The sequence below is a fragment of the Dermacentor albipictus genome, chromosome 2, assembly GCF_038994185.2.
Source record: "Dermacentor albipictus isolate Rhodes 1998 colony chromosome 2, USDA_Dalb.pri_finalv2, whole genome shotgun sequence".
Lineage (NCBI taxonomy): Eukaryota > Metazoa > Arthropoda > Arachnida > Ixodida > Ixodidae > Dermacentor > Dermacentor albipictus.
In genome coordinates this window covers 143,974,419-144,000,798 of record NC_091822.1, presented here as the reverse complement: position 1 = coordinate 144,000,798, position 26,380 = coordinate 143,974,419, and the positions used below count along the sequence as shown (strand labels likewise).

The window sequence follows — 26,380 nt, the reverse complement described above, 5'->3', positions numbered from 1 at the left end:
GCGAGTTTCGCGTGTGGCCCGTGGCACGCGGACGTCCCATTCGGTCCTCGTCCCAAGCGGAAGGCCAGGAAAGGCGCCATGGCTGCGGTGAACATAGTGGCCCTGACGTTCATAATCGTGTACTACTTCGCAGTCATGATCGTCGGCGTCTATGGAGGCCGCAAGGTGCTCCCGATGCAGAGCCACACGATCGGCCCGCATGGGTCCCGCATATCCAGGCGGAGGAATGAAGACGACGACGACTTCCTGGTCAGGGTGTTCGTCGCCAACCGGGATTTGCCGCTGCTGCTTGGCGTCGCATCCATGACCGGTGGGTGAAATGGGAGCGTAGTGTAGCGCGTTTTCGGGGCCTCCGAGATTTGCGCGCGCTGGCGGGTATATTGCGCCAGTCGTCCCTTTCACGAGACTTCATTTGAGGTATCGCCAGCCGTTCGTGCGCAGGCGCGAGTAAGAGCGGGCGCGAGAGTGAAAATCTGGGGGCTTTTGCTCCTTGAATATAATTATGACTCTGCCTATATAGGTATTATAGTATACGGAGGAGGTTTGTTAGCACGCGTTGTGCGTGCTTGTCCCTAGGCGTGCCGGCATTGCGGAGTGAGGTCAACTTTACGTTCGGACGCTGGCTACCAGCGCGGTGAAATTGGTGAGGCAGAGGTCACTGACGCCCCATTTGGCGACCGCTGTGTCGGACAGACTGTCTCGCACCTGCGGCGCTCGTGCTAAGCCAGTCGTGCGGGACCACAGCTTTCTCTCACCTTACGGCGGCGTACCTTGAAAATAACACCACAGATGTTTCTGTAGGAGAAGACTGCAGTAGAGGCCGGGCCACATGTATTGAATATCTAGAAGTCAGAGGGCCTTAGCAACCGCGTTTGAACGCAAGTGGCTGAAAGGCCGCCGGTGACGCTCGACGCCCCTGCAACCGCTATGAGGATACGTCGCGCTACACTAATGCCTCGTACGCTAACTTAACGAAACGTAACGTTGACCTAACCTAACGTTAACCTATGCAGACGTGGCCGAGACGCGAAGACAAAAATCCGCACGGCGTAACCACGTGAGAAAACGCCGCGCCACCCTAACGTCTTTCACGCTAACGTAACCTGATCTAAGGTAACCTAAACATAACCTAAACCTAAGCTAACCTAACATAACGTGGGCGAGACGCAAAGCCAATAATCCTCACGGCGTGACATAGGCAGTTGACGGCTGAGCAAAACCTGTTAACGCGCGCAATCTTGGTGGCCATGGCGTGTTCTCTGAGGTTTTCTCAACCATTCACTACGTGGCGTCTCTACTCAACACTACGAGTCCGGAAACGACTTAGTACATCGGTCGTAATATTAGCGCCAAGATATTTACCCGCAGCAAAAGCCGCAGGGAAGGTTACGCCTTTCAGAAGCGCTGGGATTAAAAGCGTACGGAAGCGTTATTGGTCACCTGTCGAGACAAGCAATATGCATTTAGAATACTGGTAGAAAAAGGAAGCAGGGAAGATATTGATAGAACTGGAGTAGTCACAGGCATAGGCAAGGGTACATATAGAAACAGAGGTTTTAATGAGTGGAATATCAAGGAGGTATAGGCAAAATGTCAGAATGCTATATATGTGTATAATACCTGGTAAAACAGGCTAGGTATCTCTCGCCGAGATACTTCGAAGGGGATGCCACTATAAATATTTGTTGTCATGATTACTGCTGTTAGCAATATAATTATCGTCATCACCAGTACCGTTATGCAGATAGGAGTAGTCGCAGAATAGTCGGCTCGAGGAAGAGAATGCAGCCTCCGATACACCAGTGTCCGCAAAGGTTATTGTACCCAATTAAACAGCTAAATTCCGAACAGTAAAGAAAACATAGACTGTTTAGCAGCAATTCCAAGAGGAGCACTGATTTCAATATGTCCGTCCTGAATGTGCTCCGAAGTGTACTTCGATGTCCAGTTCACAGTTTCTGAAAAGCTTCTCTCTCGCAGTTCGGGACGCTTTTTAACTGGATTGTCAGTGCCCTCCTCAGCAGATTTTTGGGCACTGCTGTCTCGAAAGTGGTGCTCAGTCGCGCTATTTCTTCTAAACATACTTGAGTATACATGCTCGCGGCTTCTTTTTCGCAATTGCAACTTGTTCCCGAAAGTTAATAACAAAAATAATTGAACAAACATTGACAAGTTCACCCGAAGAGCGTCGCTCTTCGGGCGAACTTGCCAATGAACGGCATGCACTTGACTGAATGAACGGCATGCACTTGACTTGCCGGCGATAGCAAGGCTTAGTGTTGTGCTGGAACCCCTTGGAATATATAGAACGTTTTTAGAACGTTTAAGATAAAAGGCGCGCGCTGTGAATGTTATGTTTCATGGCATTTGTTTGCGGGCTGCCATTCTCAAAAATTATGAGGAATAATTCAGTCGGGAACGTGAAAGCGGGTCCGAGTAAATTTGTTACTTGAGGGGTATAACTTAATTCTACCTTTCGCATATACGGCATGCATGTGCCAAAGTACACGCGGCGCCTCACAGCGATGCCGACAGCGAAGGCGAAAATTCGCCTGCACTGTCAATATAATCGTTATTGGAATATTAATAATTGGTCGATGTCTTGAAATTAGTTATGTGGGCATTGTGTCTTCTTGTGCAAGTAATTTGCGCCTTTGCAGGAATCCATCCGAGGATGCGGAACAGCGGCGTCACAGACGATTTAAAGAAAATGTATAACCGTTAGAAGTAAATACAGAAAAATAAAGGAACGAATGTAAAACTGGGGCTACATATGCAGTATATTTTAGGAAGAGTTGCGGGCGTCTAAAAGGACGAACACAGAAAAAAAGATGTAGATGGAAAGAGCGCTGGAAAGAGCCACTGTTCACGAACATATAAGATTCTAGGCAGGAGCGAGAACAAAATAGCACGTGAGCTTCTAGAAGCTTTTTTTTTTTTTACATCAAGGAAACGGGCGACGACTGCGTAAGTGACAATATGCGGAAAACCATTTACTGCGCAGCTTTTCCTCACCTGAAGTAGGCTTGATCTGCCAACACCCCTTCCTCGCCCCATTCTTTTTTTTTGCGCTTGTGAACACTGCCTATATATGCAGCTTCGACACGAATAAAACCAGTTTACAGTTCGTCCTTTTATACGCGCAACTCTAACATAGCCACGCACCAACTCGCTCTGTAAGAAGTTGCTCTAAATATATGGAGTAAACTATGTTTTCTTTTAGTGCGTTTTCGGCCAGAGCGTTTTAAGTTTTTTGATAGATGCTCACCCGATTCTAATTAGTCTTCATGCTCTTACAGCAACCTGGGTTGGAGGCGGCTATCTAAATGGCACCGCCGAGGCAGTCTACAGGTGGGGCATCTTAAACTGCCATGCTCCGATTGGATACGCTATGAGCCTGTTTCTTGGTAAGTTTATGGCGGTCATCTTGCTTCCGTGGATAGAGGGTGCGCCGCACAGCGTTGTAGTAAACCTATTCGTTGCAATGTTGTGATGTATGTGAAACAATCACACGACAGGAACGTCGGGAACGTCCACCTTCCAGAGGCGCGCAGGAGTTCAAAGTTGATGGGAACGTTGAATTGTCAGTGGTTGAGACGAGCAAGATACGTTTGGAGTATTGGTGGGGGAAAAAAGCAGGCAAGAGATGTAACCGGCGTCGTTACAGACATCGGCAGGTGTACAATATAACTAAAGAGGTTTTATTCAAGATAAAGTTAAATTAGAGATGGGCAAAATGCTACGCTTCGCGGTAGATGTAGTAAAACTTGCTTAGCTCAAGCATCCTAGGAGCTCGCTTATAGGCGATTCCATTAGAAATCATCATCATCACAGGCGCTTAAAGCACGCGCAAAATTTCTACAACCCCGAATGCGAAGTAACGGCCTCGTTCCGCACTAACTGTCCGGCGTCATCGCATGACCACCGAGCACAAACTGGCCTTTTAGGAGGAACACTAGGACGAGTGCTCCGTGACAATTTGGAAACCTAGTCTTAGCCGAAACATCAAAATTGGCTCATCAAAAAATGCCGCTTGCATCTCATTATCACCACGTGATAGGCGAACTGCTTGCCCGGCTGCTCTGTGAGCATAGGAGAGAGTAGAGCGGAGAGCTGGTGGCGAGAGCTGATCGTGACGAGGGCGTCACTAAAAGCTACCACGAACGAGACAATGTTTGAAGTGGTCTGGCAACAGTGTAGGGCCGATTTCCCAAGAGGCAACATGTCTGGAGGAAGGGAAGCGAGCATTATGTCACGCAGCCAGCCTTGGCAAGCGAACTTTCCGCTATAAGCCATTCTCTTTGCTTTTTCCCTCGTAGTGTTGGCCCAACACGCGACCTCTCGGACTCTGCGTATTGGCCAGGAATGTTTGTTTCTCGGTAGCTTTTAATCGATGCACACTTGTCCGGCACGAGACCTTCTTTTTTTTTTCTCGCGTTTGGCCGAACGTTGTGTGCGTGCGTGAATTGCGCGAGAAACATGTGGGATATTTCTCGTCTCGAAATCTACATTTCTCTAGGCACTGCAGTACAACAGAAAATAGCGCGCATTGCTCCTTTTGTCCCTAGCCGAGCTGCGATACGCGGAATCGGATATAGGCACTCCGGAATAGGCTAGCTTTCCGTTCGGCTTTCGTGGCGCCTCGCCGAAACGTTCGGAACTTGACTATATAACGGCTCTTGTTATGGATTCTTCGTTTAACCTTTTCTTTTTAATTTTCATTTTTTATGTTTCTTCATTAGTATTCCGATCGCAATTGTGTGGACACTCCACGCGTATTTCGGTCGTAGTGGTCGCCTTTTTGTTCTGTATCAAGTGCAAATGCGATAACACCGTGGCCACGCGCCCTATCCTGTGGGTGCGAGTGAAAGCGTGCGATGGGGATGCGAGGGTGGTGGCTCGTTCCAGCGCGCAAGGGAGGAAGCGTGCATTCTTCCACAGCGCGCAAGGCAACGGGGGGAAGGGGGTTGTTCTCCGGCGGCGCGGCTGAGCGTGGCCGTGCGGGCCCTATCTTGAAAGCGGTCTGCGATGGGTACAGAGTCGCGCCGCGGGCTGACGTCATCGGCGCTGTGTGCACTGCGTTGTCGCCGTTTAGTTAGCGTTGAAGCGAGAGACAGCGCGAAAGGCAATTCTCTAGCTGCCGCGGCCACTCTTCATGGCGCCAGCGTTCTGACATTGAGTATTGGCGGTCATCGAGTGAGATGTCTTCATGTTTGCCTGTGCGCGCTTGTGACGCTATGCTCCTTAATTTAGTTAGTAAGCGAATGTTTACAAGTTTATGCGGACGATAAAACTACTATATACCCTTACTTCGTAAAGCGGTTCAGCAAACTCGCTATCGCAATCGGCGCTTCGCCTTTTGGGCGAAACTGCGACTTTTAAATTCATTCGCCTCTTTGACTCCTATCGTCGCTGTTTTTTTTTTAAACGTTCCCTATGCTTCGCCACCGTAACTGGCGCCGAGGCTTCCTGCGTATACCGTGCATTGCGTGAACATTAGAGAACGCCATGTGGACAAAATTTATCCGGAGTCCCTCACTACGGCGTGTGTCCTAATCGGTATCGTGGTTGTGGCCACGTAAAACCAAAGAATTTAATGTTTATTCATATCAAGTTTGAGACTACGTGCAGTATAGACCACAATATGTTACGTATGGGCGTCTATAGTCCGTTCACAATTCCACACACTTCGGCGGCTTAGCACCTACCGGTGTCGCGCTGCTAAGCACGAGGTCGCGGGATAAAATCCCGGCCACGACTGCCTCATTTCCGTGGGGGCGAAAAACACCCGTGTGCTTAGATTTAGGTACACGTTAAAGAACCCCAGGTGGTCTAAATTTCCGGAGTCCCCACTACGGCCTGCCTCATAATCAGATAGGGGGTTTGGCACGTGAATACCCGATAATTTTATTAACGATCCGCAGGTGGTCAAAATTATTCTAGAGTCCTTCACTGCGGCGTGCCTCACAGTCAGATCGTTTTTTTTTTGCCACGTAAAAGCCCAGAATTAAAAAAAAAAAATTATGGAGTTTTACGTGCCAAAACCACTTTCTGATTATGAGGCACGCCGTAGTGCGGGAGACTCCGGAAATTTCGACCACCTTGGGTTCTTTAACGTGCACCTAAATCTAAGTATACACGGGTGTTTTCGTATTTCGCCTCCATCGAAATGCAGCCCGGAATTCAATTCACGATTCCAGCGACGCCCTCTCTTTTTCTGCGCAGGCGGCACTTTCTTCGCGGCCAAGATGCGGCTGACAGACTCGCTGACGATGTTGGACCCGTTCCAGAGTCACTACGGCCGCTGGACGGGGCTGATGTTCTGCGTGCCGGCCGTGCTGGGCGAGATATTCTGGACGGCGGCCATACTGGCGGCTCTGGGCAAGTGTTGCGCGCAGTCGTCGTGGGGATTTAACGACTGTGGCATACCGCTGTTGAGACAGGAGCTTGAGGGCTACGTTATACCGGGTTGCTAAGAAAGGATGACTGTTTCGCCAAAGGGGCGGAACTTTGATAGCGATAGTGAAGATTAGCGTAGCGCTCGAAGTCTTCAGACGAAATGTTGCCGCTATATATCCCACACCGGACCACTGCCGGCTGAGTAGCTGAGGCAACCAAACGTCACCCTGGCGCAGGTACGGGGTGTCTAGCCAACGCCACCTATAGATAACACAGGGCCTGTTTATTCCGATCCATGACGTCACGCTACCTGGCCCCAAATTTCCATTGACAAGGCTGGCGTGATGAAAGCGGTGACGTCAAAATCACTGTTGCCTAGTCGGGAGTGTCCCCATTAGATTATATGGCAGTCGGGCCAGGTAAAAAAAATTAAATTATGGGGTTTTACGTGCCAAAACCACTTTCTGATTATGAGGCACGCCGTAGTGGAGGACTCCGGAAATTTCGACCACCTGGGGTTCTTTAACGTGCACCTAAATCTAAGTACACCGGTGTTTTCGCATTTCGCCCCCATCGAAATGCGGCCGCCGTGGCCGGGATTCGATCCCGCGACCTCGTGCTCAGCAGCCCAACACCATAGCCACTGAGCAACCACGGCGGGTGCAAGGGCCAGGTAGCATGACATCATGTATCGGAGTGAAGAGGCCTTGTGCTATCTAGGTGGTGTTGGTCTAGCTCACAACTCTAGACTCAATCGGGTCTGCAGGTCCCCGGAACGTGTCTTGCTCTGTTTGCGTCATTTGTATGGGCAAACGTATAGGCGCGCGGCACTGGAAAACGAGCGTCGCAAACAGACGTCAAAACGTCCTTGCGTGCAGGCGACACGGCGAGCGTGATCATCGGGGTCGACTCCCAATACTTCATCATCATCTCCGCGTTGGTGATCTACTTCTACACGTCGCTGGGTGGTCTCTACGCGGTCACGTACACGGACGCCCTCCAGCTCGCCTCCACCGCCTTCCTGCTGGTGAGAGCATTGGGCGTGACACCGACGCGCCCGCGGCGTGGTATCGACAGCTTCGCGAAATTCTCGGCTGTAAAAAATTGACACGTTTACATAACTTTTGTTGAGACGCCCCTGTTGGCCTGTGGAAAAGCACTTCGTCGGGCCACGCAGGCCACTGCAATACCACGGTATATACTCCACAGATGCACGTAGATCCACAGTGCACGTAATCTGGGGAGATACAGTGCACGTAAGCGGCGCCATAGCGGTACAATAAGAGTGTGATTGTGAAGAGGAAGAAGCGCTATTAAGGACCATAGATAGAACAAGTCTTTACGGAAGCGCCACTCCTCCTTTCCTGCTGGTTTCCTACTCTCCAAACTAATACCCTAAACTAGCAGCCCGGGTGCGCTCCCAAGAAGGGTCCAAGATATATAACGAGGGTGTGCATAAAAAGGGGGAATGTTTCGTGTGAGTTATCACGCCGAATATAAAAAAAAAATTTTTTAAAGGTCGTTTGCCCCCTTTTGTTGGCTAAGCAAACCTGAAGGAACTGCTGAGGAAAAGTGTACTGCAAATCAAACGAAGCCCGAGCATCCAAGTAATACGTGGCTTATAGTAACGCACCGAAAAAATTGGTTTTACGTGCCAAAACCACTTTCTGATTATGAGGCACGCTGTTGTGAAGCACTACGGAAATTTCGACCACCTGGGTTTCTTTAACGTGCGCCTAAATCTAAGTACACGGGTGTTTTCGCCCCCATCGAAATGCGGCCGCCGTGGCCGGGATTCGATACCGCGACCTTGTGCTCAGCAGCCTAACACGATAGCCACTGATCAACCACGGCGGGTACGCCGAATATAAACATATGTGTTTTGATAGAAGTAAATCACCTATAGAATAAACAATTGCTTAGTTCAAAGACCCTCCGTGGTTGCTCAGTGGCTATGGTGTTAGGCTGCTGAGCACGAGGTCGCGGGATCGAATCCCGGCCACGGCGGCCGCATTTCGATGGGGGTACGAGATACGCAAACACCCGTGTACTTAGACTTACGTGCACGTTGAAGAACCCCAGGTGGTCAAAATTTCCGGAGTCCTCCACTACGGCGTGCCTCATAATCAGAAAGTGGTTTTGGCACGTAAAACCCCATAATTTAATTTGGCTGAGAAAAAAAACTAAATTTAGCATCAACTCTGGTACTTATACTTTTGCACTCGACTGTATATATATGCAAAACCACTTACATACATACATACATACATACATGCATACATACATGGTGTTCCAGCTAACCTTAGCCAGAGTTTAAAGATATCGAAATGCCACGTAGCTGGACAGAAAATGTTTGCCGTCGCTTGGAGATACTCAGATGATTTGTTCATTCCGCCGAATTACGTAATTAGTCTGAATGAATTAATTAATTTCTGAAATATTATAATTAGATGAAAAATGTCAATGAGAAAATTGTAGAGCAACATGAACAATTTTCGATACAGCCTTCTGTTGCTGAATACGTGCTACATAAAAGTTTTTTTTTTTTGAGCGTGAAAGAAGCCCGCAAATGCACGCAAAAAGTGCCACGAGGCTGTCCGCTCGAGGTACTTTGCGTGTATTCCCCACTCGGAAGAACACTTATGTGGCACCTATTGAGGAACAGAAAGCTGCATCGGGAGCTTTTCATGTCACTCTATAATTTCCTGATTGACAGTTCATCTAATTTCATTCGAGAATTTGGTTAATTAAGAATAATCATCTAAATTAGGCGGAATGGCAAAAATTGGTGGAATATATCCAAGCGACGGCAAACAACATTACTTCTGTTCTGTCCAGCTACATGGCATTTGCATCCTTTGAATCTCTGGCTAAATTTAGCTGGGACACCCTGTATTTATGCGTAGGCACTTGCAGGTCGAGGACGCACGTACGAAAAAAAAAACGCTTTATTTCCAATTTGTCGGCCCGGGTCCGGCCTTCGTCAGAGAATCGTCAGAATGGCACTCGATGGCCCTGACGAAGGCCATCGAGTGCAATGTGTGGCAAATAGCAGTAATTGATGTTTTGTTGGCTTATGCTTCGTTAACAAGTACTTCAACATTCTGTAATTTATTTTACAGCAGGGCCCTGTAGCGGGACGAAAGATGACCAGGCAGAAGGGGTACGAGGAGCGTTTATTCAGATGCGACGTACTGTGCTTACTGCCCTGCAATGCAGCGGTGCAAATCTTCAAGGGCGCTTCGTACCAGATTTTGTAGTGCAGCAAAACGATTTGCTGCACCGGTCCTCACTTTATAGTAGCAGATTGCCATATCAAGAGAAACAGAGGATGAAAGGCAAGTTTACTGGCTTTGTTGCAGGTGCAGTCGAACTTTGATATAAAGAACATGTATTTAATGAAGCTTTTTGTTTCTCGAACTTTTCTTCACGAAATCTCGTGCATTTTTTTTTCTTACAAAGGACGATGTGGGAGTATTTTTTTGCCCTTTCTTGATGGATTTTGCTAGCGTGCCATCACAGATTGAAACCGTTGTGCTTCGTAATCTATGCGATAAGCGCCTTGCGGGTCATTGACTGATGTGCAGTGTTCCAGCTTCTGACGTGAACACTGCGCCTCAGCGGATTTTTAGAGGGTCTGCTCAACGCGTTTGTGAAAGTCCAACGCTAGTGCCAGCGGATTATTTTCGTGTGCCTATACAGTAGCGCAGCCTTGGCCTGCAGATTCGCGCATTCCAGGACGACATGGGAAGTGGATTCTTCAGCGGGCCTTGCGATGGTGGCATGCTGTACTCATATCCGCTTTGCATTTCGCTGGCAAAAAGTCAGTTCGAAGCATACCATTAGAGTCCTCGTGCGGGAGACCCCTTCTTCCATCGGTACTTGGTCACCACTTAGTGTCGCCCGACGGCATTACCGCTATGCTGCGACATAAAGAAATTAAAAATTTTCTACTGCACCGAATGCGCTCAAGTTTCGCTAGTTTGCTGTGGGACGCGTACGGTTTAACATGCATGCAACGACTAATTCAAGCTGTAAAATTTAGTGTCACGGCCATTTGATGCCGAACAGGATGACAATTGAAGCTGTAAAATTTAGTGTCGCGGCCATTTGATGCCGAACAGTATGACATTCATCGCTGACCGAAATTGGCCATGCACTCTAAACATTTTTACGCGTTTATGGGTGTGCAAAGGGCGTTTGGTCGGCGCATGGCTAACACGCTCACGTTTAAGGGGCAAGATCAGATTGTTGGTGGAAACCAATGGCGGCATATCGTTTGCCGACTATTTCTTGGAAGTAAAAATGACAACAGCTGTGACAAGGGACATCAATAAAGTGTCATATCTATCCCTGCGAAATTCTTCTGTCGGATAATTCTGTCCGCCCAAGGCTGACAGAATGATTCAACTACGTCTTTTGTCATCGCACATCTAGTTAGAGCTACGTTGTCGTCCTCTGTAAATTTTGGTAAGGCCCTAACGGTAGGGGCGTCACCCGTGTGACGAGCAAACACCATTAAGGTTGTAAACGTTTTTTACAGTGTGGAATTTATAAACAGAACGTCGCCGGCGTCCCGTTTTTAAATTAAAAAATTATGGGGCTTTACGTGCCAAAACCACTTTCTGATTATGAGGCACGCCGCAGTGGGGGACTCCGGAAATTTCGACCACCTGGGGTTCGTTAACGTGCACCTAAATCTAAGTACACGGGTGTCTTCGCATTTCGCCCCCATCGAAATGCGGCCGCCGTGGCCGGGATTCGATCCCGCGACCTCGTGCTCAGCAGCCTAACGCCATAGCCACTGAGCAACCACAGCGGGTTCCCGTTTTTGAGGACGAACCGACAAGGAAACGCATTCTTCTGACGGACGCCGGTACCGTTACAGTGCCGGGACGGGGTAGGTGGTGGCTGTGTGAACCACGCCTGAAAGAAGTTATATATGTACGGGAGTACATGACTTTATACACTCTTCAAAAAATATTTACAAGCGTTGGGGCTTATCTCGTCCCACAATGATAATCGTCGTGTGTCTTGCTCGCATTTCCATTCTTTAATGCTGCGAACTCGGTACTTCCCAAGTCACGAACGGCTTGCGCGTCGTCAGCGTGACACAGCATTCTCGACAGGAAAGCCGCGAGCACCGAGTTTTTCAAAAAAGGAAACGCAAACAAGGCAGATGACGGATCATCGTTGCCGGGCAAATATACACCTCAAAGTGTGCAACCGTTTCAAGAGTGTATGGAACAAGTATGTAAATGGGGGTTGCTCGCCTGGCCGGTCCGCGATTTCTGAGTGAAGAGGCGTCGAGTCGAGCGTGCCTTCTTTGCTGCTCGTGCAGTGGCTGTGCGTGCCTTCGGTCATATCTCACAAGGCGGTGGGCACTCTCGCTCCCCAGTACACCGACTGGATCGGCACCGTCGCCAGCGAGGATGTCAGCCAGCTCATCGACTTCTTCCTCATGACGGCGCTCGGAGGAATCCCGTGGCAGGTTGGGCGGTGATGCTACGCTCCAAGCACGCGTCCACGTGCAGGACGCCATGTTGTAGAGCGACGCGAATTTGACGCCGAAGGCAGTTAACGGAGTGTCAGGCCGGTATCCAGGGGGAACGCTAGGAGCCCCTGGCAGTATATACTGCTCAGCACAACTTAACATATACTGGGTGTCCCGCGTAACTTCTGCCAAGATTTAAATATATGCAGCTTACACCTGCTGGACAGAGCCAAGACTATTTTATGCGAAGCACACTAGCCGCACAACCACGCTTTTCCTTGCTGCGCCGCGCGCGGCCGCGTAGCTACCGTATGACGTCATAACAGCTGCAAAAGCGGAGGCTCAACTCGTGCGCTCGCTTGCGGCCGCGTAGCTACATAGCCGGGTCTCAGCTCGTGCGCTCGCCTGCGGTCTCACAGATGGTACTGCGGCCTAGCTCCCGCTCCTCCCGCTATACCAGGTTACCAATACCGCTATACCAGCGGTATAGCGGTATTGGTAGCGGTAGAGCGTATTTATTGGTTTGAAAATAAAGGAATCAGCAGAGTAACGCATGAGTTGTTTCTTCGTCTAGCCGAACCAAATATAGCCAAGCAACAGTAGTTCACCAGGCTAAACAGTGGTTCAACAACTAAAATAAAGGCTAGTATGCTTCGCATCCTGGGCTTAACCTTAGCTAAGCCACAGCCATTTTTTGTGTTAGACCTTATCACATTAGTTAATATTTATTAATGCCCTCGATTAAATGTCAAATTAGGAACAAATGTGTCAGTGAGAAAATTTTAGTCGCATGGCACTTTGTCGTATTACGCGGGCTTCCTTGAGGCTCGGAAAAAAAAAGTGTCAGTTTAGCCCGACAGTCCCAGCATTGATTACGATAGCAAACTATCAGACAGCTATAGGGAGTAAGGTTAGTCGTTTTATCCCTTGCATAAACAGCTGAAAACGTTCGCGTGCTAACTAAATTAACAAGCACCTTGTCACGCACGCCAGGCAATCGCATCTCACTCGATGACGGCGGACAGTCGCTGTCGGGACGCCGGCGTGATGAAGAGTGGCAGCAGCTGCAGCGAGCGGATTCCCCTTTGCGCGGCCTCTCGCGTCAATGCGAAGTAGGCGCGCGGGAACAGGCCGCAGACGAAGCCATCAGCTATATCCGGCCGGCCAGCCTTCGAAACCAGCGCATGTTGCCTCCTACAAAGGTCGCGTCTTCCCCCTTTCTGCCCCATTCCTCCCCCCTCCTAGCGTGCTCGCACTCTCCTCGTCTTCCTCCCTTGCGAACGCGAGGAGACACCGCAGCATGAGGCCACCCTACTTCTGGGCTCACCCTCGCAAGGTTTTGCCCGCACCCACAGCATGCCCGGGCGGGCCCGCCCTCCCCCCCCCCCTCGAAGTTACGAACAATACCCCCCTCCCCCTACCCGCCCATGCCACCACTTCTCACACACATTCTTAAAGGGACACTAAAGGTTACTATTAAGTGAACGTGGACTGTTGAAATACAATCCCTGAAATCTCGAAACGCTTGTTTCGTGCCAAGCAGAGACTTATTTTAAGAGAAAATGCGTTCTGAAGCGTCCGCGTACCTCTAGCGCAGTTCAAATCGTCCGCCCTCCGATCGAGGAGTACTGACATCATGTTCTCATAGTGACGTTGCGCCATCGGTGAGTAGAACGGTGTCCGCAGACGGCGCTACGGCTTTTCTGCGCAAAACGCAAACGCGCGGCCAGAAACAGAGCCAAGACGGAGCCGACAGAAGAGCGAAAGCGGGAGTATGGTGGCTAGCGGAAGGAGAAACGCGCGACCATAAGCTGGCACTTTATTCTATGACGCAAACTTCGACGCTCGTCGCAATGGACCCTGACAACGACAGATTGGCTCGTGGTGCTGGGCTCAACTTCAGCGATTTGAGCACTGACGAGCGCGACCTGCTGCTGAGGGCTCGCGCTGCCGGCGTCGTTGCGCACTACGACGGCGGCCTCGACACCGGCTCTCCGGAGCGGGAAAGCAACGAGGGCTTCCCACGACATCACAAGGACGTGGCATTCTCCCTGTTTGTTCGAAATGAAAGTTTCGCGAGCCAGCAGAACCCGCACAGCACAGCACGACGCGATAACGAAACTACTGAAACTCCAAAGCGTGCGCGGCGCAGAGTCGAGCGCGCAGAGTCGAGCGAAAACGAAACCTTTCGACCACCCGTATACTACAGAAGGGTAACGTCAATGTTATTTTTTCTTAGAATCAAGTAGACGTAAACAAGTAGCATTTTCTTCCGTCTTATAATCGAATTAAATGATATTTTCAATACGAGTAGTTGAGTATTAGTAACACAAATTATGAAGAGTGCTTTCGTCATCGAGCTAGTGCCGGAATGTCGCTGGGGGGTCTCAAATCGCGTCACGCATTTACCTCAATTTCTTGGTTACTAAAGCTCTGTTCGCGATTATGTTGACGCCTTAGACGTTCTAGAACATTGCTCTACCACTTTAACTTGACTTTCTGGTAACCTTTAGTGTCCCTTTAAAGCGCCGCGAAATCAATGGTGAGACTTGACAGCTATTCGGCGGTTAACATTTTGCTGCCTTTCTCCTGGGATCTGAACGCCAGTTCCCTCATCATATCGGTGCCCGCGCGATTAACGCCAGATGCATTCAGTTGTCACCGTCTATTCAACGGTCGCGCGCATCGTTGTTGCTTCGTTAGTTGAACCTTCTTCGTTTAGACTGATCCATGGACCAGGAAAGGGATTCAGTTCGTGGTCAGCTGGTCTGTATGCACGTGGAACGAGTGGCGGCCAGAAAAAAAAAAACTTAAATCTGCAATGAAGCCCCGCCCACACCCTCATAACCGCCAGCCACTGTTCCTCCGCGAGGCTGCAAATAATTCGTACTTCAAACTTTTTCTGTTACCCAAATGAGGCGGTAACTAAAAAAATATTATTAGCGCGTAATCTTATACCTTTTCCCTCGCCTGTTATAGTGGAATGGCGAGTGCCTAATTCTTTATTGAACTGAAATAACATGCTTGCTTCACTACAACTATTTGTTGTGAAGTTTCACTTCAGTTAGCAGTGAAGTTTCATGAATAAAACAGGTTCAGCGGTGAAATTTAACTTCACCGCAGACTTTTGAAGAGCGAAATGCTCAGACGCCATACATTTTGTCCATGTCTGTTGCACACCTCATTCCTTCCGCCGATGAAAAGACTCTTCAAGAACAGCAGACGCTCCGGAGGTATCAAGTACGACGCCGTTTGGAAAGGCCGCATCCCGACGATTTTGTTTGCTTCTGTGATTGGTTGGCGGAGTAACACAACTCCGCGCGGTCCGTGTGCCTTTGTTGCCAACTGCTGTTTTTTTAAGTTCTGTTCTACTAAAGTAACCTTTATTTTGCACTTTCGCTTCGTTACTTGTTCGTGGCAGTGTTCTTCCTGCGCGAGTCCATTTACCGTGGTTCTTTGTTTGCCAAGTAAAGGAGGGGGGGTATCGCACATGCATATCTGTAAAATACAGATTATTTCACTTCTCTTTTGTGGGTTTATGCGGCTTTATGGCGAATGGTGGGCGTTGTTCACATTTGTACTAGTAAAGATACCCTCCCTCATTTGCATAGAAAAGTTAGCTTGGGTTGCCCCCTCCCCCCCGAAAAAACATCCTGGGTACGTGCCTGATCTTGACGGACATTGTGCAACCAGAAACTTGTGAGGAATGTTTTCTAGATGGTTTGTTGATTCATTTGCTAAAAACAAAGGAGAAAAAGAAAATCTCTCTCGTAAATATGATCGAGGTTTCGCCGTGATGACAGAAGTGGCCTTTTGGTTACAACACAGACACGCCACTTGCGCCATAACTATTGTCGCTGTACCGTAGTCGTAACATTGCTGCTAAATTTCGCAACGTTCTGTCACAGGCGAAATTTCTTTTGTCGAGAAAGATTTCTTTTGTTACGACAGGAATGTGTCCCGAAGTTCAATAAATGTTTCTGTGCTCTTAATAACAAATTTTTTGTTGCAGTCTTGACCCATGAGCCGATTCGCTCATGGGCGAAACGGTGCACGGCCTCTTGCCCCTGCGCAGGTCTACTTTCAGCGCGTGCTAGCTTGCCCGACCGTGGCGGAGGCCAAGATTCTTTCCTTCTTGTCAGCCTTGGGCTGCATATTCCTCGCCCTGCCACCCGCCCTCATCGGAGGTGCCGCCAAGCATACCAGTGCGACACCTGTTTCTTCTTCTTCCCAAGTGTTGCTTGTCTAATGCCTGCGTGTGCATGGTTCTTCTTGTTTTTCGAAGGAGGTTACCATATTACCAGTGTTCTTCGACGCGCATCCTGTTAACTGAAGTGACGTAAACAGGCGCGGTTACTGTAAACGAATCAATCAATCAATCAATCAATCAATCAATCAATCAATCAATCAATCAATCAATCAATCAATCAATCAATCAATCAATCAATCAATTGCCTTGCAGCAGCATCTAGTTGATTTTTTCAAGCTACCGTTCTTGACCTAACGTATACGCATGCGACGTCAGGCCGCGCCGAGAAGCATTCAGATGTTTCGAAGGAAGCGTCGGTCACCGCGGCCGCGTTGCCATGGCTACCGGCTGCACGTCGCGTCGCCATGGCAACGCACGGCGCCGCATAGCGAACGAAAGGCGCGCCTCCTGAAAGCATGTCCTCTACCATCAGGTCGTGTCATGCGCATTGCAGACTTTACGGCGGCGGGCTATCCGGGATCGTATCAGCTGAACGATGAGGACAGCCCGCGGGTGCTGCCGTTCGCAATCCTGTACCTGACCTCGGGCATGACCGCCATTTTTGGTCTCGTCAGTATCGCAGCCGCCGTCATGTCATCCGCCGACTCCTCCATGCTGAGCGCCTCAACAATGATCACCAGGAACGTCTACCAGATGCTTCTCCGGCCCACGGTCAGTCGGCACCGTAGGCTTAGGCAGGGAACGTTCACCGGGGCTCAGGGGAAGCGGCGAGCACTTCGCGAACCAGCAACATCGGAAATAAGATGCAGCCCGCCAATACTCCCCAATCAGCCCAATCTGGAATACCTAAATGCCAACTGCAATGAAATTTTGGGCCAGGTGAAAACCACGTAGTTTCAGATTATAGAGCAGCCTCCGCGCGAACTGCTACATCTGAGATGCGAGTGGATCCGTCATGACAAGCTCCCAATGCCAGACGTTTTTTAATACTTATCTAGAATCCGTCTCGGGATGAATGTCGGCGTTAATGCGATAACCATTAAAGGAATATAGCGACACACCGCATTGCCACCGCGGACACGCTAAGTGGCAATCTCGCCGCCAACCATAGTGCGAAATGATGCCACGACACAACAGATCTATCGTTGCAGTCACTGCTCCTTAATGGACTCTCTGTAGTATCGTCGATATCTTGGCTGCAACTTTGCTGCAACGGCTCTCCATTAAGAGGCCGCACTCGCCGTGGACGTGTCTGTTGTTGACGGGGTGCTATTGATTTTATATGCAAGTCGGCAGGCCCCTAGTATCACATTGGCACGTCAATTTCCGGGGTTGCCCAAGTATGGGCACACACTAATATTGTCACCCAGCTATTACAACTAAAACAGTTTGGCAAAATACAGATTGGCAAAAAACGTCTGCCTTTAGCGATGGCTGGTCCTCGGAGAGCCCGCGCGCAACCACGAACTTCGTCGTTCTCGCCTTAAGGGTCCCTTGTCAACACGTGCAAACTTATTTCGCGTCAATATAAGCAGTTTGGCCACATCGAAATTTAATCGTAGCAGAAATTGTAGATCTACTCAGCATTTTCAAGTTCTGCAAGGTGTGTGACGGTGTTCAAAATTACTGGTATTTCATAACTACCTATTGTGTGCGGTACGCGATGGCAATTGTAATTATAGAAATGGTCGACCCGATGATCCATGCCCTTCATTTACGTCCCACTACGAGCATCACTAGGAGGCTATCCTCGCAGGCCTGTTTACAGAGAATGGTAAAAAAAAATACGGAAGAGCAGATTTATCAAGTTCAACATTTAGACACAATGGGTACATCTAATGTATAATACATTATAGGAAAATAGGATTAAATATTGGCTGGCGAAATTCTGTTCTGCGCAATTAACAAATTTGCATTGTATATAGACAGGAAGGTTGGGCGCCGCGGCAACCGGCGGTGAAGCCTTATCAAAGTGCAGAAATGTTTCCATGCATAATTTCACAAGCTCGAGTGATTTCTGTAAATGTTGCAGCATCACCCATATAGGTAGCACTTAGATGTCCTTGCGGGGATTTATTGGTTTCCCTTATATAAACTGACGTAGCTCTTGATCTTGATGTATGCCTCCCAAGAGCTTGCTTGCAGAAGTGTACATTATGGGGTCGAAAGTATTGTTGAGCTACCGGTCAAGGTTACTGGTGGTAAAGATGTTGCAGCAGGAACACTGGACCAAATATTTAGAGCTGCCACGGATGCTCACGTGCAGGCAACGGAGATGGAGGTGGTGGTCACGCTGCGCATCATGATCTGCGCCCTGGGTTCGCTGTCCGTGTACATGGCGCTCTCGGTGAACTCCGTGTTCGCCCTGTGGGTCCTGTGCTCGGACATCGTCTACGTTCTACTCTTTCCGCAGTTACTCTGCGTGTTTTACTTCAAGGAGACCAACGCGTACGGCTCAGTTCTGGGTGAGCTGTTACCGCCGCTTCGCTATAGAAATACCCGATATTTTTGGGATAAAAAAGTGTTTACGAGCTTCTTGACATTACCGGCGCCTACAACAAAATGCCGTCTACAACAAAATGCGCGCAATTACGATTTATTTGGGCACTGGATGTTCTGGGACGAGCACTGGCCCAAGACGGTGATGTCTTTCGAAGACTGGGTTCGGCTACGGCCTTTAGGGACACACTCGTAACTCACTAAAGCGTTTCGGATGCAAACCTTCCATTGAGCCATGCTTAACTCTAGTTCCCTTCCCCTTACACACTTCTCAGTGTAGGTCTGGTGATAATATATCTCTCGTACCATACTGCTTTTATGTGTAGCTGAGTCCACGGGAAATGCTCTAACTGCGGATCTTTACAACGAACGAACGAACGAACGAACGAACGAACGAACGAACGAACGAACGAACGAACGAACGAACGAACGAACGAACGAACGAACGAACGAACGAACGAACGAACGAACGAGCGAACGAGCGAACGAGCGAGCGAGCGAGCGAGCGAGCGAACGAACGAACGAACGAACGAACGAACGAACGAAAGAGCGAACGAGACAAACAAACAAACAAACAAACAAATATTATGTTCAAAGATTAAAACTTTTCGTGCAACGCGTTTTTGGCTAAAAGATACATAAGTACCTTGATCATGCCCGAAATACCACACATGGAAGCGCCGAGCGATTTGCAAGCATGGGTGCCGCGCATACGTGACAAGCAAAACTGAAGTTGCAGTAACTTATGCACCGTAGACAACTCACGGCGGATATATAGCTAAGCTGTCCTTGCTGCATGTGGCACCTATGTACGAACCGCTTTCTGTCCGTGAATTAAAGCCCTAACTCCACTTCCCTCGTGCCCTTGGGCTATTATTATTTTTTGCATTATCTTAGGTACAACGGTCATTGCACTGTCGTAGGCGCTCACCGCTACGAGAGATTCGTTGATAGCCGACAGAAGCACCACGTCATTTCTTTTTCTTTTTAAAGCCCAGTTCAGCCACCCGTTCCTGCGGCGAGCGTCGGCGTTGTCCCTCGTAACCGAGTGAACGAGCATAACGGAGTATAAAAGAAAGAGCTGACGTGGAGCGCAGCGGGGGATCAAAGACGCGAGGAGAAATGCAGAGGAGGAGGGTACGGCGAAGTCTCGAGGAAAGCGTAGTGTGGCGACGATGGCTACGAGATGACGGGATGGGTCACAGTAGCAAGCGTCGTCTGGGAGGCCTGTCTGCGGCGGCTGCTATGAATCGCGCACACGCGTCACCCACGCGCTGCCTCCCTCAATCTCCCGATTAGCGAGGCGGTTGCACCACACTTCGCCTAGTATACGATGTGCCGAACGAGACAGACTGTCCGCGCCAGCCAATATATCGAAACATGAAAACGCGTTTAGAGCAGAGCTCAAATTTCGCATTGGGCAGTATGGTAATCGCCGGTGAATGTTTCTTGGGAGGGTTTCTTTTGTTCTTTTTCGTAGCTTTTCGGAACACGTTCGGAGGAAAAGAAATTTCGTACCTCACTCCATAAGTTATGATTTCAGAGCATTCTATATGTTACTGTATAGATAGTTTAAGGCTAATTTTACGCTTCGAACTTGATAGCGAGCGAGGAAAGAAAAAGACATTGTTGTCAAGTTTCAAAACGTATTCCGCTTGCGCTTAGCGCAAGGTGCCGCAACAGTGCCGATACAACGTAAAAACATTCGAAACAACTCTCCGAAAAGCATATCTCATTGGGCCTTGTGGAAGGGCTCCTGCAACTTGCGTACATGACGCTCCTATATATATATATATATATATGTATATATATATATATATATATATATATATATATATATATATATATATATATATATATATATATATATATATATATATATATATATATAAGTAGTGCGAGGGGCGCTGTCTCACAACCATTAGGGTTGAGACGTCTACCCAGCGGTCGATTTAGGCACCAAGCCCTTGGGTTCAGCGGGGGCAGTGGTAAAGTAAACATGTCCGCAATAGGCATTAGTAAGAGGCGATAGGAGGATTGGTGGGAGAAAAGTAGGGAAGCGACAAAAGACGGAGACGTACAAAAGCACAGTTCGCAATAGGGGATCAGAAAATTTGGGTGTGGTAGTTCATAGTGTTTTTTTTATTGTTTAACCTAGGTAGGACATTCGGCAGTATAATAGCAAGAGCTTGGTGGCGTCCCCATTCTAAAGGGAACGCTCATAACATCCATCCATCCATCTATTAGGGCTTCGAAGTCGGTGTGGGGTCTAGTACGATCCGTAGCAGTCGGCCGAAACGACATACGCCGGCAGGCTGGTATAAGGGGATTGGAAACTTTACGCTAAGGACGCAGTTCATAGCCCGAGTCGCTTCGTCGCAGCTTTCTTCGTGAGCGGCGTGTTCCGGTGCCTGTGCGGCGAGCCCTCCATGAACGTGCCCGTGGTGGTGCAACTGCCCCTGTACGACCCGGAATCCGGCCAGCGGTTCCCGTTCCGCCTGCTGTCCATGGCGCTCGGCCTGACCACGCTTCTCCTCGGCTCGTACGCGGCCGACGCACTCTTTCGCAGAGGTTTGCTGTCGGACAGCTGCGACGTGTTCTGTTGCTTCAAGACGCCCCCGCCGTCCCAGTCTCGCAGGGCGTCAATCGTCGCCCCGCCCCCGGCGTCCCAGTCTCGCAGGGCGTCAGTCGTCCCCCCGCCCCCGGCGTCCCAGTCTCGCAGGGCGTCAATCGCCCCGCCCGACCGGGCCGCCGATGCGGCGAACGAACGAGAGGCCACCACCTCGGGGATTTCCAAGTACAACCGGAGGGCGTCGGTTGGCGCTGCGCCTGCCGTCGAAGCTCAGGACAGCGTAAACGTGGGGAAATCCTCGTTGGTCGGGGGCCTGAGGCGTTCCTCGTTGTCGCAGGCCGGTTGGGCGAACCAGTCGACTGGCGTGGCGGAGAAGACTCTCACCGAGGGCGCCACCACCGAGCCGAGGACGTCGCGCAGGAGGTCCAAGTCTGGCCGCCGCTAAAGGCGGCGGGAAGTAGACGCGCAAGAAGTCCGTCTCTAACGGATCGGACTGACTGCAGCGCTTCGGAAGCACGCGAGATTGTGGACCAGCGCCCCACTGACCGCAAGGGGGCCTTTAGTTTACTATTTCTTTCTATTTAATTTTTTTTACGCTCTGCTTTTCGTTCGTACGCAAATTTTTTTTCTGCAGCTCTTGTTTTATGATACCTCCACCTATTTCTCCGTGTGAGCGTGTGCGTTTAACGTGTCTAAAGATATATTTCGCAACTATTCGACAAATACTGGTCAGGCATCCATAGATGTTCCCATGAGCACAGGTACTACGTGGTGAAAGGCCGTAAAGATATAGAACTGCAGATGAGCTCTTGACACAACTTGCTCTGCGCGCTGCTTGGCCGCTGTGGTGACATAAGTGCCGTGTTTCGAAGAAGTTGTGTCATTATTTGTTCACACTCATGCTTCCTTTGTAATTTTTTATACCTGTGCTGTAGCTTCGCCTGTGTGTCTTTGCTTCACTTCAATATGTCTGTGCTCTGTGTTGGGAACTAAACGAGACTACAGAAGCATATCTCGTACTTTGAAAATATCTGCGTATTCATAAAAGGATCTGTGCTCGCTTCTGCATTGTTTCGAGCATAATCTGACGAGCTCAACTAAACGTGTTCGTTTTGTCCGATTCTTTACTATACTGCAAGAAGTTATATCGATGCGTGCAGTTCTTCGACTGTATAATTGCACGTTTTAGGCGTGGATGGCCCCGTTAGGGATGCGATTAATTTTTTTATTCGATCAACGAATAATCGTTCATTGTTCTAGCCTTTAATCGATGAATCGCTTTCGATGCAGGGTTTTTCATCGATTAATTGATTATTCGAAATGATTTCCGGGCGCTATAAAAAGGCTGAAACACAGTTATATATTTTTATAGAAACATTTTTTTATGTTTGAGAGGTGGAACTAAGTTAGAAATACAAGTGTATAAACGTTTGGTAAAAGATAACCTTGTAAGTTGTTAAAGACGAAGTATATATAATTGGCACTAGTGGCCTTTTAGAAGATAAACAATATATATAACATGGCAGTTAGAGAAACACGATAAATGACACTAGTGTTTTTGTTTTATTTATTTACAGTACGCAATATACAAAGCTCACTGCAGGGACAGGGGCTAAAGGCAATCAAGCCTGACAAAGGTGCCTGTCCCTCCGCAGTTCGTGGCAGCTCACACACTTCGAGTTCAACAGAGTAAAAAAAAAAAGGATTGCAGTACATCAGTTTCAGGAAAATGGACAACTAGCTACTCGCAAGAGTGCACATAACAAATCGCAAAGTGAATCCCTGTACTGTATAGCTAAACAAGAAATAAGAACAACGGCAATAGTGAAAGGCAAAGTCCAACTAAGATCTACGAATAATTCCAATATGCACAGGGGAAAAGAAAATTACTGGTTCAGTATTTAAAGCCACGTGCTCTATTCTACAGAGCGAGGGAATGCCAACTGGCTGGGAGGTTAGGGTGAAACCGACACCTTGTTTGAATGGCCACGCAACCAGCATGCGATAATAGACGCTCGGAAGCTATGCATTCGCTGGAATCAACTCCATCGCCATGTCGAATACGTACTCCGAACCGGTGCGCATGCGGTGCCAAGTCCTTAGTGGACTGGGAGCCACACGACGATCAACGAATGGGTTTGCCATAGTATACCATGGATTGCGGGGAGATTTCAAGCGTCCGGCTTCGGGTGGCGTGTGGGGGAAGAGAGACTGAAGCGCTTGGCTCGACATCAGTCGAGACTCGCAAGGAAAGTCGACGGTCGCTCTTTGTTCTTGCGTGGCCTGTGGGGATGTAGCTACGTTGCCTCATATGCTCTGGGAGTGCGGGTCGCTGGGCCCGAAGTTCACCAAGGATGAGTGGGACGCGCTCCTGCGAAGTCCCGTCTTTGAGGACCAAATCCTGGCCGTCCAGCGCGCCCGCGATCGGGCCGGCAGACTATAGATCTGTCAGTCCCGTCGTGGGATTAGCCGGGTGCGCGTTTTATCGCGCTTTGCAGGACCAAATAAATGTTTGTTCATTCACTCACTCACTCACTCACTCACTCACTCACTCACTCACTCACTCACTCACTCACTCACTCACTCACTCACTCACTCACTCACTCACACTCACTCACTCACACTCACACTCACACTCACTCACTCACTCACTCACTCACTCACTCACTCACTCACTCACTCACTCACTCACTCACTCACTCACTCACTCACTCACTCACTCACTCACTCACTCACTCACTCACTCTACCGCAGCTGCACGGTGACTGCTCGTTCTCCGCCGTTCTAGTGCGACTTCTAGTGCGGCTCCCGTGAAACTCTAGAACGCGATTAATCGAACATGGCTAATCGATTAAGCCGATTAAAAATGAAAGGTGAACATCTATGGCGATTAATCGCTTTGCGGGATACATTTAATTGATTAATCGCTCGTAGATATTACCAACCCTGTAGGCGCCATCGAGACATCGGTCGGTTGCACGTGGTGACGAAGCGTAGCGAAGCGTTGCGAAGCGAAGTGACGCGCGTGTCGTGTTGTGAATTTTGGTTACAGCAGCAGTATAGTAGTAGTAGTAGAAAACGTTATTATTTTGTAATGATGACCCAGAGGGTGGAGCCCTCAGCCCAGAGCCCCATTTTCTGCTGCTATCCGATTGGCCTGGCCAATCAGGTATCGCTGGTTGTCCAAGGCTGTGTGGAAAGAGCGGCTTCCCACTGGGATGGGGAGGCATTTGGTATTGTAGGAAGGCCGGGTGGTTTGGAGCATTCCCGTATATATATATATATATATATATATATATATATATATATATATATATATACATACATATATATATATATATAATAGAATGGTAGCCGTTTGGGTGTCCTGCACAGAAAGCACATTTGTCGGGAAACTGGGTAGGGAAAAAAAAGTGTGGCGGAGAGCAAGGCTGGGGAACGTATTAGCCAGGAGCTGGCGCCAAGCGGCTGCATCAGCACGGTTTAGTTTCCCATTTGGTGGAGGGAACGTTCTACGGGATAGTCTGTAGTGTTGTTGTACATCCAGTGCCCATTATTAGCGAGGCAGAGTTGATAAATAGCGCCGATGGTGGACACAGCGGGTGGAGCGAACAAATCGAATAACTTCAAGGACAGCTTTTTTGGAGCGATAATTAAACGGACACAAAGGAATCGCTAAAATTAAGTTAAATGTTGTTACAAGGTCACTAAAATTGTCACTAGAACTCTCGAGCTAACTTTTAAGCCTGAACGTCATACACTGTAAACACAATTACATCTATGACGAGAAAAATGATGAGCCATTCCACTCTGTGAAGGTGTATGACCAGCGAAGCTGCTTAGCACACGGCACAGAGGTGACAGAATTTTGAACAAAGGTACGAACATATTTATTGTCCTCATCTGGGACATCGTGACGATAGGTACGCACACACATTCTCGTATCACTTCTGTTATAAAATGCGTCCGTCATGTAAGACAAAGAATGGCTGATGCCCTTTTAAGCAATGATTCATTCAACCGCAAATAAAAAAGAAATATTTAACGCGTCCTCCCCATTACGACGACAGAAGAGAAATACAATTGTAAGCTGGAAAGATGAGCGGCAACGGAGCCAGCTGTAGAAGAAGATGCTCGAGCCATTGCTGATAATGATAGTTGTTGAAGGTAGTTTCGCCTTGCCAATAAAATGGTTCATTCTCCCTTAAGCAATGGCTAATACCCCCGTAAACTATGTCACCTTGGTGAACGGGCACGAAGTGCGCGCCTTAATATCTGTAATGAGTCCTGGCAGTAGGCAAGGTTCCTCAAGATTGGAAGATCAGCCGCCTGGTACCGCCTCTTAAGCCTGACAAGTCTCCCTTAGAGATTGCATCAACTTGTAAACCTTCTTAACTTCCTGAATAGACGCTGAAGAATCAGTGAAGACATTTATTTGTTTGGTTGTGGGAAGCTTAGATGTGTCATCTTGCGCCTCTTGCTCTCTTACCATTTTGCTTCGCGGCCATCGCCTGCACCTTCTCCTCTCCGGAGCTGACTCGACACACTGTCATGAGCCTTGACGTGAGTGTTTCTTTATCCCTTTTCTTTCGCGTCGAGTTCATCTCCGCACCAGCTCTTTAAAGCACATGCAAAGATGCCTTGAAATTTTCGGTTCCGTTGAGACACGTACAATGCCAGCACATTAAAAGCATCTGATGCGTCGGAGCACCTCTGTCTGCAGGTGCCAGCTTAAGCGAGGATCGGAGAGCACGGAAATCCGTTCGCAAACAAGACCCAAGTTGCACAGGCACGAAGACACCTGCAGTACTGGCTTCCGCGTGTCGTGGGCCCCGACAATCGAATAAAATCTCCGGAGGTGACGGAGATGTCGAAATGCGCGGAATATGGAAGCTTTCGTTACGGTAATAGCCCACTCTGCGATGAAGGGCAATATCGCTCGTGCTTTTTTATTGTTAGGCTTTTAACTACGACGCGACTTCAGCCATGTACAAGAGGCGAACATCGACTACGCGAATCCTATCGCTGATTTAAATATTCCCTGCTATTCCCCTACTTTCACAATTGTACATGTGGATGTCCTATGAAACACAGACTACTACTGATCAGCCACCAGATCGTCTTTCGAACTTTAGTTTACGAATGTGAGCCAGTAAAGGTGCTACGCTCAACTGCTTAAGTAAACCAGTCAATAGCGGCTTTTACA

General features: G+C 48.8%; 1 protein-coding gene across 2 annotated transcripts; it reads left to right on the top strand.

Moving 5' to 3' along the window:
• On the top strand, positions 1-22,182 carry LOC135904645 (high-affinity choline transporter 1-like). 2 transcript variants are annotated; one of them, XM_065435510.1, is made up of 9 exons: positions 1-310; positions 3,300-3,407; positions 6,226-6,381; positions 7,278-7,426; positions 11,741-11,890; positions 15,969-16,098; positions 16,597-16,814; positions 18,370-18,568; positions 20,985-22,182. In XM_065435510.1, the coding sequence occupies exons 1-9, from the start codon at positions 79-81 to the stop codon at positions 21,617-21,619; spliced, it is 1,977 nt and encodes a 658-aa protein (XP_065291582.1). In that variant the 5' UTR covers positions 1-78; the 3' UTR covers positions 21,620-22,182. The 2 variants fall into 2 exon arrangements, with proteins under 2 accessions (XP_065291582.1, XP_065291583.1); XM_065435511.1 differs by lacking the exon at positions 11,741-11,890.
• Positions 22,183-26,380: the final 4,198 nt, after the last annotated feature.